Source organism: Macaca mulatta, chromosome 7, assembly GCF_049350105.2.
Source record: "Macaca mulatta isolate MMU2019108-1 chromosome 7, T2T-MMU8v2.0, whole genome shotgun sequence".
In the NCBI taxonomy this organism is placed as follows: domain Eukaryota; kingdom Metazoa; phylum Chordata; class Mammalia; order Primates; family Cercopithecidae; genus Macaca; species Macaca mulatta.
Window position 1 is genome coordinate 131567078 of NC_133412.1, and position 15955 is coordinate 131583032.

The 15955-nt window shown below is 36.6% G+C and overlaps 1 protein-coding gene and 1 pseudogene across 12 annotated transcripts in view; both read left to right on the forward strand.

Moving 5' to 3' along the window:
• Positions 1-15955, forward strand: part of KIAA0586 — a 123213-nt gene that overhangs the window by 27344 nt on the left and 79914 nt on the right. For all 12 annotated transcript variants that reach the window (XR_001446278.3, XR_003731596.2, XR_013396284.1 and 9 more), the window contains 7 exons: positions 1442-1565; positions 4779-4911; positions 5847-6067; positions 6549-6621; positions 8224-8451; positions 9350-9524; positions 14182-14376. Coding sequence is in view for 8 of the 12 variants with exons in the window: in XM_077941070.1 (XP_077797196.1) it covers positions 1442-1565; positions 4779-4911; positions 5847-6067; positions 6549-6621; positions 8224-8451; positions 9350-9524; positions 14182-14376 (1149 nt within the window). In the remaining 4 variants the exon portion in view is untranslated. The remainder of the gene's footprint in view (positions 1-1441; positions 1566-4778; positions 4912-5846; positions 6068-6548; positions 6622-8223; positions 8452-9349; positions 9525-14181; positions 14377-15955) is intronic.
• LOC144330262 (heat shock factor-binding protein 1 pseudogene) lies at positions 12154-12614 on the forward strand (annotated as a pseudogene).

Consider the following 15955-nt stretch of genomic DNA (forward strand, 5'->3'; position numbering starts at 1 on the left):
AGCATGGTCTCGATCTCCTGACCCGCCTTGGCCTCCCAGAGTGCTGGGATTATAGGCATGAGCCACTGTGCCCGGCCATATATGAACTTTTTAACACAGAACAGGAACTTTCATAAGGGACGTGTATTAACCAGACATCTTATGTTCTCACTCATAAATGGAAGCTAAGCTATGAGAATGCAGAGCCATAGGAATGATACAATGGACTTTGGGGACTTGTGGGGAAAGGGTGGGAAGGGGGTGAGGGATAAAAGACTACAAATTGGGTTCAGTGTATACTGCTCAGATGATGGGTGCACCAAAATCTCACAAATCACCAATAAAGAACTTACTTACGTAACCAAATACCACCTGTTCCCCAAAAATCTATGGAAATAAATTAAAAGAAAATAGTATGTTACAGTCTTAAAATGTACCCCTTCTAACAAAAGTAAGTGAAATATTAAACTAAACACTTTTATTCTTGGAATAATTTAAATGCATGCAAGTCTTAGGCACATTTAAAGAGTTTTAAGAAAGTCACAAAATAATAAAATCTTTAATAAAGAAGGCAACCTCACACCAAAAATTACTATGTAGTCTTACTACATATAAACAAGGCTAAAGGATAGATCCACTTACTTGGTACTTTGAAGAAAAAGATAAATCTCTTCTTTACTAATTTGTACAAATCATCTATTTTACTGGACTTTGTGATGATGAGACTTCTCAAATTCCTTTTTTCTGTGATGGAAATAAATTTAGGGGTTTTTCTCTTAATTCAAACTTTTACTTACTTGTTTATGTTTTTTTTTTTTTTTATAGAGACAGGGTCTTGCTTTGTTGCCCAGGCTGGTCTCAAACTCCTGGCCTTAAGCAATCCTCCTGCCTCGGCCTCCCAGAATGCTGGGATTACAGGCATGAGCCATTGCGCCTGGTTGCGGTATAGTTTTTATGAGGTATAAATATTTAGTTTTATTGGATGAGTGTATTTATAGCCTAAATTGTAGGCTACATTGTAGGCTATAAATTTTTTTTCTTTTTTTTTGAGATGGAGTTTCGCTCTTGTTGCCCAGGCTGGAGTGTGATGGCGCGATCTCGGCTCACTGCAACCTCCGCATCCCAGGTTCAAACAATTCTCCTGCCTCAGCCTCCCAAGTAGCTGGGATTACAGGCATGCACCACCACGCCCAGCTAATTTTTTCTATTTGTAGTAGAGACGGGTTTCTCCATGTTAGTCAGGCTGGTCTCAAACTCCCGACCTCAGGTGATCCACCCGCCTCAGCCTCCCAAAGTGCTGTGATTACAGGCGTGAGCCACCACGCCTGGCTTGTAGGCTATAAATTGAGTAGATAATCATCATAAGAAGCTAACTTAGGCCAGAATACGAATATATGAGATGTTATATACAAGATAAATGAATTAGTATTTGGAAAATGATACTACATCTCTTCTATTTCAGGAAATGTAAGACTATTGGAACAAATTTTGAATAATAATGATTCTTTGACAAGAAAAAGTGAATCATCAAATACCACCTCACTAACTAGGTCAAAAATAGGATGGACTCCTGAGAAGACAAACAGGTGACAACAAGAGATTGGAATGAAAACTAGATTGAAAAGAGCTTTCTTCAGATTTTTCACATTTCTTTGGGACTTTTAATAAATTATAGCATTGCTTCTTAAATTTAACTTAGATTTAGTTACTATTTTCTGATGCTAATATATCTTCCCCCTTTCTATAATGTAGCTATGAAATGAATATCTCATTTTTTCAAAATGCAGATTATTAATTTCTAATGTATGCAGATCATTCATTTCTGATTAAATGATATCTAGGATTTGTTTCAAAAAATAATCCAATATAGGGTAGGGGCAAGTAGGTTGGGGAGTATAGATAAAATGAGGCCAACCAAAAGTTAATGATTTTTGTAGTTAAATATTGGGTATATGAGGTTCATTTTAGTATTTTCTATATATTTGTGTATATTTGAAGTTTTACATAATAAAAATTTTTTAAAAAATCAAATCTGGGCCATGATAATTATATTTATCTTCAACATCTTGAAAACTACAGTAATAAAAACTAGAGGAGTATATGTTGAGTAATTTTATATGGAGATACTGTATAATTTCAGTCTATTTACATTTAATGTAATTACTGATAAGGTAGGATTTATGTCTACCGTGTTGCTTTCTATATGCCTTAGGTCTTTTAGGTTCACTGTTCCTTAGTGCCTTCTTTTGTATTAGACATTTTTTAGTTGCACCGTTTTAATTCTTTTGTCATTTACTATTATTTTTTGAGTTATTTTCTTAGTGGTCACTCTAGGAATTACAATTAACATATTAACTTAAAGCAATCTAATTTGGATTAATAGTGATTTAATTTCAGTATTATTCAGAAACTTTGCTCCAGTAAAGCCTCGTTCCCTCCCCTTTTCTTTCTTCTATTATTATCATACAAATTACATCTTTATACGTTATAAGCTCATCTATGTAGTCTGATAATTATTACTTGATGCAGCTGTCTTTTAAATCAAATAGGAAAAGAAAAGAGATACCAACAAAAATATGTATACTAGCTTTTATATTCACCTATATAGTTCATCTTTACCAGTACTCTATTTCTTCATATGGATTCAGGATCCTTTTATTCCATCCTGAAGGATTCCTGATAGTATTTCTTATAGGGTAGGTCTGTTAGCAGTGAATTGTCTCAGTTTTTGTTTATCTGGTATTGTCTTAATTTCTTTTTCACTTTTTTTTGTTGTTTAAACAGACATTTGGTTTCTCATAGTTGTGGAAGCTGGAAGTTCAAGATCAAGGTGCTAGCTGGGTTGGTTTCTTTTGAGGCCTTTCTTCTTGACTTACAGGTGGCCTCCCGCTTGCTGTCTCTTCACATGGTCATCCCTCTCTGCACACACACCCCTGGTGTCCCCTCCTTCACTTTTGAAGGATAGTTTTGCTACATGTAGAATTTTTGGTAGATGTTTTTTTTTCTTTCAGCATTTTGAATATGTCACCTGACTGCCTTCTGGACTCTATGGTTTCTGATGAGGAGTTGTATGTTGGTGTGCTTGATGGTGTCCCACAGGTCTCTAAGACTGTTAATTTTTCTTCATCCATTTTTCTTTCCATTTCTCAGACTGGATAATCTCAATTAGCCTGTCTTAAAGTTTGTTGATTCTTTCTTCTGCCAACTCAAATATGGTGTTGAGCCCCTCTAGTGAATTATACATTTCGGTTATTCTATTTTTCAACTGCAGAATTTCTGTTTGTCTTTTAAAAAATATTTTCTATGTCTTTATTGATCATTCTATATTTGGCAAGACTTCATTCTTACACTTTCTTTTAATTTTAAAACTGGTTTCTTTTAGTAATAGCTGATTTATAGTCTTTGCCTAGTAAGTCTAATATCTGGGATTTCTCAACAGCGGTTTCTTTTGACTGTGCTTTTTTCTGTGTTTGGCTCTACTTTCCTGTTTCTTTGTATGTCTCATAAATTTTTCTTGAAAACTGGGCATTTTAAATAATACAGTGTGGCAGCTCTGGAAATTAGATTCTTTCACCTCCCAGAGTTTATTGTTGTTGCTGTTTGTTTAGTGACTTTCCTGGACTAATTCTGTGAAGTCTGTGTTCTTTGTCATGTGCTCCCACTGAAGTCTCTGTTTTGTTAGCTTAGTCTGCTAATGATTGGAAAGAGATTTCCTTAACTGCCTTGAACTGATAACTCTCCCTCTCTTTGCCATGGAGTGTGTGTGTGTGTGTGTGTGTGTGTGTGTGTGTGTGTGTGTGTGTGTGTATGCATGCATGCATGCGTGCGCACACACATGTGCTAGAGCATGCCTCCAGTGCCTGGCAGATTATGAGTCTGTTTTAGCCTTTCACTTCCTACTTGCGCAGAGCCTCAAGGTCAGCCAGAAGTGAGTTATTAGGAACTTCCCAGGTCCCTCTTGGACATGTACATAGCCCTGTATGTGGACTAGAAGGCATGACTTTCTAGATTCCTAGCAATATGTTGGAGCTTTTCAAAACTCCACTATGGACATCTTATTACCTAGATTTTTAACATCTGTTGACCACAGTCTTGTTTGCCCCAACTAGTATCACTACCTCAGGCTGCTGAGATGTTAAACAGTTGCCACTGTTTTTTGAAAAATGCCCTGGGGATAGTTACTCACTGCGCTAAAGTTGAGTCAGGTCAAATAAAGACAAATACTATGAATGAGACTTTTAGGAGAGCTTGAAACCATTCTATTGTCTTTAGTGGTTGTGAGGCTGTTGGTTTTCAAGGCCACCACAGAGTTGGGAATAGGGTCCTGAAGATGAGGCAAGTTAAATAAATTCCATAAAACTTGCTCTTCTTGCCTAGAGTCAGACATTTTTCTTGAATAAATGCTCCTCAGGTTCTTGCAAGTGTTTAATTTCCAGAGGTTAGAGAAACTTGATTTTGATGATTTTTAGAGTTCTAGAGTTCTCATTGTGCTTATGGAGAAGCAGATTTTCAGAAGTTCTTCACCAATCTGGAAGTGCTTCTGGATGTTAGCTTCTTGAAAGCATAACCTTTTCCTGTTCCTTTTCTGCTACGTCTAAACTTTTCTGGTTAGATCATTTTGTCTCTTGTGATTTTCTGTTTCATTTGTTTAATCACGTAACTGATTAATTCCATGGTTCAATTTTTTAATAGGATACCATTTAGTAATCTATAGCTAAGACTGTATCAAAGATTTGTTTAATGAAATGTTTACTGAATTTACAACAATTTAGGAAACTTTTTTAAAAAATCTTCTATAGCGTTGAAACTCTACCTTCTCAAAGATTTCCTTCCTGTGAAGAGCTAGGAACAACTAAAGTGACTCTGCAGAAGTCTGATGATGTTCTTCATGACCTTGGCCAAAAGGAGAAAGAAACAAATAGCGTGGTCCAGGTAAAATGGAAATGGTCTTAAAATTGATGATTAGTTAAGATAAAAATTATAAAGGAATAAAAAAAGTTATAAAGATAGAAATTAGGAGGAAGAATGAAGAAAAAGCACTGAAAAAGACATGTCAGCCATGTCTGTTCCATTTATAAAGTATTTCCAGAGGCCTTCACCAAGTGATTTCTGCTTATCGCTCCTTGACCAGGACTGAGTCATATAGCCACCTCTGGCTTCCCAGCTTCTGTTGGAAAGGGAGGAAGGGGAAAAGAGACCTGTGAATGAATGGACATCATTTATCCAATCCACAGTGTCTGCCCTACCTTCCATACATAAAGAGCCAACTTGCTTTTATTTTATTTTAGCTTTCTTCAGCAGAGAGAGAAATTATTATTGGTCGCTGGACTGCTTAGCACTGCTATGGATTTCCCACCTTTATTTTACTTAACACTCACATTAGTTTGTTGTTGTTGTTGAGATGGAGTCTCACTCTGTTGCCCAGACTGGAGTGCAATGGTGCAATCTCGGCTTACCGCAACCTCCACCTCCCGGGTTCAAGCACTTCTTCTGCCTCAGCCTCCTGAGCAGCTGGGATTACAAGCGTGTGCCACCACACCCAGCTAATTTTTGTATTTTTAGTAGAGACAGGGTTTCACCATGTTGGCCAGGCTGGTCTCAAACTCCTGATCCACCTGATGAGGCTTGGCCTCCCAAAAGTGTTGGGATTACAGGCATGAGCCACCACGCCTGGCCCATATTAATATTTCTAAATGGAGGAAAAACACTTTGATTGCCAAGTATTCTTTTGTAAGTCTTCAGTTTGACAAATTGAGTCCTTCGTATATATTGGTACAATGTATGGCCTCAACAATAGTGATAGCTGTTGTTTTGATTAAAGGAATCAATGTGAGTTTAGTAACTTTCTGGTCTTTTTTTCTTTTAAGCCAAAAGAATCTCTGAGTATGTTGAAGCTTCCAGATCTACCACAGAATTCTGTTAAGCTTCACACAACCAATACAACACGATCTATATTGAAAGATGCTGAGAAGATTTTGAGAGGAGTACAAAACAATAAAAAAGTACTTGAAGAAAACCTGGAAGCTATTATTCGTGCAAAAGATGGAGCTGCCATGTATTCGCTTATCAATGCTTTATCTACCAACAGGTAAGAGGATGTTGGCAGCCAAGGCTGTTTATGAGTCTGCCAGTTCTGCTTTCTTCACAATTTTTTTCTAAGCACTTTATTTTCCTTAATATGTTTTAATATTTTTTAAAGGTTCTTTATTGCCTTTGAAGATGTGGAACTTATTATAAAGTTGGAATTTGGATATATATATGGTGGTACTACTTTTTTCTGGTGGAAATTTTTCTTTTAATTTTTTCTTTCTTTGGTACATATCTTCTTGGGTCCACATGTGCTTTTCAAACATTTATCCTTCAAATGTTTGATGAAAACTAATACCATTGGTTTTTCCTTTTCAGATGAAGGATATTCGGCCCCCATCCTACTATCCTAATATCCTTTCCTTTTCAGATGAAGGATATTAGGATAGCAGGTTCACAACTACATAAGAGTTAGATCTGATCCAAGTCCTGCTCAGGACAGTAAGTGCTAATTTAAGAAAATTCCTTTTTCTCTTTCGTAGAGAGATGTCAGAGAAAATTAGGATCAGAAAGACAGTGGATGAATGGATTAAAACTATTTCTGCGGAAATTCAGGTATGTCTTGGAAAAAAACTGAAAATTAAGTGAATTCTGAGAAGATAATATTGATTCCGATTTGTAGGCATTACATTTGTTCTCAAAATATTTCTTATATAAAAATCTACTTATTTTTAATTTCACTGTCACTCTTTATATTTACTTAGTAATAAGTTTAGCTTTGTTTAACAAGTACATTATCTCCAATTATATTCTGGCTCTTATTTGGCAAATTGTTGGACAAAAACTAAAACGTGAATAATCTGAAAGAAAATTTAGCAAAAGTGTTTGGAAAAAGAATTATACTTTCAAAGATATTTGAAAACAACAGATTTAGAAGCATTGGCCTGGCAAAGTAAAAATACCAGAGTAATGCAAAGAGGAAAAAAACAACTAGATGTACTAAGTTTACAGAAGTCAATACCAGATGGAAAAACAGCCTCTTTCTCACATCCACAATGGGCATGGTACATCTTCAAACATCCGCATTGAAAAAGTCTGGGAGTTATCTTTCTTAGAGGGTCCATAATGTAAAGGAAATTTAAAATTTTTTTATATTTGAGTGAGCAGAACTAGACAGGCTAAGCTGTTATGATGTCCTGGGGTACAAGGTGTGTTGTTTTGACTGTAGATGAGCTTACGTGCTACTTACAAAGGTAGCAAGGTGAAGTGTCAGTACTGTTTCCACAGCAATAAACACAGAAATATATTTTAAAACTTTGTTGTTTAAAAATATCTACTTCTGCCGGGCGCGGTGGCTCACGCCTGTAATCCCAGCACTTTGGGAGGCCGAGGCGGGCGGATCACAGGGTCAGGAGATCAAGACCACGGTGAAACCCCGTCTCTACTAAAAATACAAAAAATTAGCCGGGCGCGGTGGCGGGCGCCTGTAGTCCCAGCTACTCAGGAGGCTGAGGCAGGAGAATGGCATAAACCCAGAAGGCGGAGCTTGCAGTGAGCCTAGATCGCGCCACTGCACTCCAGCCTGGGCGACAGAGCGAGACTCCGTCTCAAAAAAAAAAAAATATATATATATATATATATATCTACTTCTAATGAACTTACGAAAAATTTATTTTAGGTACTATGTGGTACACACAAAAAAGTTGAACTAAGAGTCAGAAGATTTGGAGTCTAGTTTGCACTCTACAGCTAACTGGCAATATATCTTATTCTTTTGCCACCAATCCCATGTAAAATGTATTTGTTTAAACTTTCACATAATTTTAATTTATATTTATCTCAGAGTTTTGTTACAAAATTGTTTGCCTTTTTTGAAACGTATTTTTAATTTTTTAAACTGTAGCAAAATTCATATGGTTCAATCATCAAAAAGTGTAAAAAGGTTTGTCATGCGAAGTTGTCCTCCTACCCCTGCAACCCTTCTATTATTTCCATTCCCTGCTCCAAAAGATACTAGTATTTTTAGGGTTTTGTTTATTTTTCCAGAGAATTTTTATTTTTATGTATCCAATAAAGCCAATATCCTTTATTTTTAACACATTTAAAACTGCTAAACTGTATTTATATAACAGCAAAAAATAAATTCTAATAGTTTCTGATGTGAAAGCATTACTATTTGTATATATTTTAAGTAATTTTAACTTTGGTTATGTTAAGGATGAACTGTCAAGAACAGATTATGAACAAAAAAGATTTGATCAGAAGAATCAGAGAACCAAGAAAGGTCAGAATATGACTAAAGATATTAGAACCAACACACAAGATAAAACTGTAAACAAATCTGTAATTCCAAGAAAACATTCTCAAAAGCAAATAGAAGAGCATTTTAGAAATCTACCTACAAGGGGCATGCCTACTTCAAGTTTACAGAAAGAGAGAAAGGAAGTAAGATCCTAATCTATTCTTTTAACATAATTGTTGTGTTATAATCGATCATTTCCTTTGAGAGAAATAATGAAGCGAATGTTAAAGGTGTTTTAAAAACATGAAGAACTATACAAATGTAAGTATCTTTACACTATTGATATTTAGGGTTTTGGATTTATAATGTGAAAAGCACTGAACAAAATAGATAGTTCCTTTCTTCTGAGATCTCACACCCTGACATCATCATTTTGTAGTTATAGCAAGTATAAAGGTATATCTAGAGATCATCTAGTCCAAAAAGTAGATTCTCTAGTTTATGGTACCCAAAATTGTGTTTCATTTGTGTGTGTTATGTTTCAGTTTAACAAATGCATGTTTAGTGCCTAGTATATGCAAGGCATGGTACTAGATGGTATGGAGGAAATTTTTTTGACTGCCCTAGGCTATAAGTTTCTAAGTGCCAAACATGGATTGTTGAGCAGATCAGTAAAGCATCTAATTCAATGCTTGCTACTTAGTAGATGCTCAATAAATGCTACCTTTCTGTGACATTTAGATTATGGTTGAAGGCGGATTCAGAAATATATAAAATTATTTAAAGGTTAAGGTTACTGTATTTTTATTGTACTGGAGTAAATATGTAAAATGTGTTTAAATGTTTCTTGTTGGTGCTGAAAATATACTTAGTAATGTAAAAATTTTCATGTTTCTTAGGTGGATGATTTTTGTATTTAAAGCTTTTCAAACTAATACTTGAAACCTGTATCTAGAACTTAAGGGCTGTTTAAAATAGAGGTTATGTTTGACCTAATCATTCTTATTATAATACTTAAGCTAGCAAAAGGAGGCTTTAGAAAAATGAGATAAGTGTTTGATGACTATTTTCGTGGTGAGTTGAATAACTTTGTACACATAGGGGCTTTTGAAAGCAACCACAGTAATACAAGATGAAGATTATATGTTACAAGTCTATGGAAAGCCAGTTTATCAGGGCCATCGAAGCACTCTTAAAAAAGGACCATATCTCAGATTTAATTCTCCATCTCCTAAGTCCAAACCACAGAGACCAAAAGTAATAGAACGAGTTAAAGGTAAGGAATCTCATTTTCTATGTTTAATCTCATTTCTTAATAGTATCAGTTTAATACATAAAGTTTCTTTTCGTTTTTTATATTTATAGCTTATACTTGCTGTTCAAATTATATAATGCTTGGGGATGGAAAAATAGTTCCTCTTTGGAGAGGTGGGAAGAAATACACCAACATTTAAAAATCAGACACAGCATAGGTATAATTGGGAAGAAATGTAGAATTAAATGGCATCTTCAGATAAAGCATCATAAAATTTTTATTTAGGAGAAAATGATTTTTTTTTCTTTTTTAAAGACAGAGTCTCACTCTATCCCCCAGGCTGGAGTGCGGTGGCACAATCATGGTTCACTGCAGCCTCAACCTACTGGAGTCAAGCGATCCTCCCTCCTCAGCCTCCCAAGTAGCTGGGATGACAGACGCGCACTACCACGCCTGGCTAATTTTTTTGTATTTTTTGTAGAGACACAGTTTTGCCACATTGCCCGGGCTGGGTGATGATGAATCTTGAGCATCTAAATTATAATCTAGGAAAGGAGACATTTCCCTGAAGACCTTGGTCCGTTATGAACAGAAAGATCAGCCATATACTGTTTATTATCGTAAAAGTGTTGATGAGCATTTTTGCAGTTTTGTTTGTTTTCAAAGAAACTTAGGTAGAAAGGTGAAAACTGTTTTGCTTTTGTGCACAACTGAAAACATCTTCATTTATCACTGTGTGTTTTGAGTCACATCTACTGTTTCACTGGTACTGTATATTTAAATACAACTCTTGGTTATATACTAAGTCTGTTGACTTTGGTTATGTATTATAGTTTCTCAGCTTCTACTTGGCAATCAGTAAACTAAAGCTGACAATATGTGATAACTAGTAGATACAAACCCATTTTCCTCTTTTATCCTTTCTAGAAGTTGGAGCTCTGGTGGTTACTTTGGTTCCCTTTCCTTTCTAAAGGTTATGCGATCATATAGAGTGTTAGGTTATATAGAAATTTTACTAATTTAAAATAGAAAGCATATAGCTTATGGGCGATATTTATCCTAATGGATGATATTTACCCTAAAGTTTTCTCTTATTTAGTGTAGCTTTGCTTTTTTTTTTTTTTTTGATGGAGTCTTGCTCTGTCATCCGGGCTGGAGTGCAGTGGCACGATCTTGGCTCACTGCAACCTCCACCTCCCAGGTTCAGATGATTCTCTTGCCTCAGCCTCCCGAGTAGCCATGACACCCAGCAAATTTTTTTTTGTATTTTTATTAGAGACAGGATTTCGCCATGTTGGCCAGGCTGGTCTTGAACTCCTGACCTCAGGTGATCCACCTGCCTCAGCCTCCCAGAGTGCTGGGATTACAGGCATGAGCCACCGTGCCCGGCCTAGTGTAGCTTTGCTATTAATTTATATGTGGGGTTTTGAAAGTCTTTGCAAAAAATAATTTGAGACTTTAAAATGCTTTCAAATCCAAAAATAACTTTATTCAGTAGCCCTTTTAATGATCAGAAGTGATTGAGTGCCTGTATTTAGTTCATTTTCATACAGCTATAAAGAACTACCTGAGACTGGGTAATTTATAAAGACAAGAAGGTGGAATTGACTCACAGTTCCACATCTCTGGGGAGGCCTCAGGAAACTTACAGTAATGGCAAAGGGAAGCAAGGCACATCTTACATGGCAGCAGGGGAGAGGGAGCAAAGGAAGCCATGCTCTTTTAAACTATCAGATCTCATGATAACTCACTCTCTATCACAATAACAAATTAGGGGAAACTGCCCCCATGATTTAGTCGTCTCCCACCAGGTCTCTCCCGTGACACAGGGGGATCAATTTGAGATGAGATTTGGGTAGGGACACAGAGCCAAGCCATATCAGAACCTAGGGACTTATGCTCATCCTAAGGCCTCAGTCCCTCTTTTTTCCTCCGTCTGGAGAGCTCTTCGTTCAGGCACTTGCATGGTTCTCCCTCTCAATTCTTCCGTCTCTGCTCTTAGATGATAGCTCCTTGGAGAGCTCTACCCTGACCATTCTATTCTAAGAATTATCTTCTGTTCCTCTTTATCTCCTCACCCTGCCATATTGTTCTTCATAGCACTTCACACTTCCTGTGTTATATTTTTGTTTGTTTGATTTATTATTTATATTATTTATTTGTCACTACTAGACTATAAGCTCTATGAGTACAGTTGGTTTAGTCATCTCTGTATTCCTTGTGCCTGAAACAATGTTTAACACATATTAGATGCTGAACAGACATTTTAAATACTCAAGAAAAATATTCATTCAATAGAATGAATGAGTATCAGAGAACAAGAGGAAAGAATATAGACATGGTATGACAATTTTTCTTCCTGGGATCATAAACAAAAGGAAACAATATTTAAAAGTCTGGGTGTGTAGGTTGGGCACAGTGACTCATGCCTGTATTCCCAGCACTTTGGGAGGCTGAGGCAGGAAGATTGCTTGAGACCCGGTGTTCAAGACCAGCCTCAGCAACATAGCTAGATCCTGTCTCTACAATAAATTAAAAAAATTAGCCGGGCATGCCTGTAGTCCCAGCTACTTGGGAGGCTGAGGTGGGAGGATTGCTTCAGCACTTGAGCTTAGGAGTTCAAGTTTGCAGTGAGCTATGATAGTGTCACTGCACTCCAGCCTGGGCAACTGAGCAAGACCCTGTCTCTAAAAAAGAATTAGATACATAAAAACACCCACATGTGAAGTGGAAGCATAGATGATGGTCTGAGACATCACCACCAACCTGGGCACTGGGGAGATGGTGAAGACTGACCCCAAGACCTTGCAGGACCTCACCTCAGTGGTGTAGACACCGCTGCAGCAGACGCAAGATAAATTTCAGACTATGTCTGACCAGATCATTGGGGAGAATTGATGATATGAGTAGTCACATTGATGATCTGAGGAAGAACATCACAAACCCCATGACACAGGCTGGGGTGGAAGAACTGGAAGGTGAAAACAAGATACCTGCCACACACAAGAGTTGAGAGTTGCTAATAATTTATAATGGAATCTGGAATATCATTTTTCTGATCCAAGAGAAGATTGAATGACTTTTTTCAGCTAACTACTGTGTGTAGACAGGTTTTATATTATAAAGCATACATTCTTATCACATACTATATAGTTAGTTTATAGAGCAGTTTACCCACCACTTTCTTGAACATGGTATCTTCACATCTTGGACCTTGGTCAGTTGTGCTATTATTAAACACTAAAACTTTGGCAGTTCCTGCATTTTTTTTTTTTGAAAGCACCCGCATATTAAAAGTAAAAATGTAATGTTAGGAAATTATTTAGAAAATATTTTAGCCTCTTTTCCTTTGCCCTTTTACTTTATTCTTTATTTTATGTGTGTGTGTGTGTGTTCCATAGACACTTATCCACTTCTCCAAAGAGAAATAAAATCAAATTTTTATTTTTTTTAAGATTTAGGATATAATGACTATATGTGTATGTATACATCATAGGACAGAAAAAAAATGTACAGTAGTCCCCCTTATTCATGGGGGATATGTTCCAATACCCTCAATGGATGCCTAAAACTGGATAGTACCAAGCTCTAACATGTACTATGTTCTTTTAATCTGACAACTGAGATGGCAACTAAGTTATTAATGGGCAGGTAGTGTCTACAGTGTAGAGACCCTGGACAAAGGGATGATTCATGTCCTGGGCAGGATGGAGCAGGATGGCATGAGATTTTATCGTGCTACTCAGAACAGCGTACACTGTAAAACTTATGACTTAGCCAGGCGTGGTGGCATGCATCTGTGGTCTCAGCTACTCGGGAGGCTAGGGTGGCAAGATCACTTGAGCCTGGGAGGCAGAGGTTGCATTGAGCTGAGATCGCACCACTGCACTCCAGCCTGGGTGGAGTGAGACTCCATCTAAAAATAAATAAATAATTTTTAAAAACTTATGAATTGTTTATTTCTCGAATTTTCCATTTAATATTTTCCAGCCAAGGTTGACCTTGGGTAACTGAGACAGGGAAAGAGAAACCACAGATAAGGAGAAACTACTGTATAATGTTATTAGTAAGGTTTAAGTAAGTATAGAAACCGATTATCTGTACATATTTTAAAAGGATAAAAGCTGGTTATTCAGAATTATGTTGTGTGTAAAGGTGTAATGAGAAAATGAAAATCATCAATTCCAAAAATGATCGTTAACTCTTTCGTACCTATGGAAAAAAATTTAAAGAATTCAAACGTCGTTGGAATATTCTTCAGAATCTTTAAAATTTTTTTCTAGTTATTGTATCTATTTTGTCATAGTAGCTGTACAAGTTGTATATCTATTCAGGGGCTGGCAACTGTGGCCTACACATGAGCTGCCTGTTTTTATAAAGTTTCCTTTGCCTCTAACTGTGTTCATTCATGTATATATTGTCCATGGCTTCTTTCATGATACAACAGCAGAACTGAGTCATTACAGCTGAGATCACGTGGCTTGCCAGACAGATATTTACTATCTGGCCATTTAAGAAGTTTGCCACCTCTAGTCTATATATTACTTCTGTTTTGGGGCCTTGTAACCTTATATATAGAATTAAGATTTTTCTGTGAAGAGCTGTTGTATTTCTAGATGTCTGGATAGTAGATATTCTAACAATATTTTAAAATATCTGCCATTGGTGATTATTTTAGGCACTAAGGTAAAGTCAATAAGAACACAGACTGACTCCTATGCAACAAAACCTATGAAGATAGATTCTAAAATGAAACATTCCGTTCCTATGTTACCTCATGGCGATCAGCAGTATTTGTTTAGCCCAAGTAGAGAAATGCCTACTTTTTCAGGTACACTGGAAGGTCATCTGATTCCCATGGCAATTCTTTTAGGTAAGAATCAACAAAATATGTGGGATGAATTTAATTTTATTTATTTATTTGTTTGTTTGTTTATTTATTAGAGACTGGGTTTCGCTATGTGGCTCAGGCTGGTCTGGAACTCCTGGACTCAAGCAATCCGCCCACCTCAACCTCTCAAAGTGCTGGGATTACAGGCATGAGCCACCATGCCCAGCCAGTGAATTTTAAATTCTTATCAGCAGTAGCAGAACTTACAAAATGGTACTAACATGATAGTCATCTACCTTTTCCTGTAAATGTTACTTGTTTTTTGGGGGAGGGCCTCAGAATATGTTTTATGCTGTGTAATAGCAATCGCTGAAATGATGGGTTCCTGCTATAGTTTCACCAACAGGAAAAATTCTTTTGGTGTGTTATGGTATATTATTGTAGATGAAATGAAATTTTAAACAATGTTTTGGCTGGTCACAGTGGCTCATGCCTTTAATCACAGTACTTTGGGAAGCCGAGATGGGAGGACTGCTTGAGACCAGGAGTTTGAGACCAGCCTGGGCAACATAGCAAGACCTTGTCTCAAAAAAAAAAAAAATAGCTGGGCTTGGTGGCTCACACCTGTAGTCCTAGCTACTCTGGAGACTGAAGCAGGAGAATCCCTTCAGCCCAGGAGTTTGAGGCTGCAGTGAGTGATGATTATGCCACTGTACTCCAGCCTGGACAACAGAGCAAGACCCTGTCTCTTGAAAAAAAAAAGTTAAATATGTCATGGACATTCATAATAATTCAAGAGGTTTGATTGTCTTGTTAATATCATTATGTCTTTGGGGAAGTATTAAGGTACTTTTTTTGGTACTTTTGAACTAGGCTGTCATAAGTGAAAGCTGTGTGGGTGTGTAATCTAAGCCAATAGTTGTTTGTTTACTTACTTGCCTTCTCTCTGAGTCATCATGTTAAAAATTGAACAGATCATTTTTGTCCTCACACCAGCTCTTCAAGTCTAATTAGCTCTTTTTGCCCTTTACTGTTATTGCTGTTCTTTTGTTTTGATTAACAGTAAGTATGAATATTTTTTAACATAAGAGAATTTTTTATGTTTGATATTATGGGTTAATGGCATGTCAACATAATAGCTCTCTGTTTAAACATATATTCTAGTAATAAAATAGCTAACACTTTTAAAGTCCTTACTGTGTGCCAGGTACAGTTCTGGGCATTTTACATATATTCTTTCATTTAATCCACCCTATAAAGCACATGGTAATATACAAATTGTATACCTAAGGAAACTGAAGCACAAAAGGGTTACATACTTTGTCAAAGGCCACACAGCTAGAGTGGTGCCAGGATTCAAACCCAGGCAGAGACAGTCTGGCTTTATAGTCTGTGTTTTCAACAAGTACACTGTACTGCCCCTCTTTACTTTTGATATGTAGAAAACAAATGGGACTTTGGAAGTGAAAGTTGTTGACATTTTAAAATGTGGATAATATTAATAGCTTTCTATTAGCCTTTATTTTGAGGATTAAATGAGATAGTGATGTGAAGTGTTTAGTACGTATAAATGCCTAATAAAAGTCACTGGGTATGGTGAGTATGTCGACAATGCTGATGA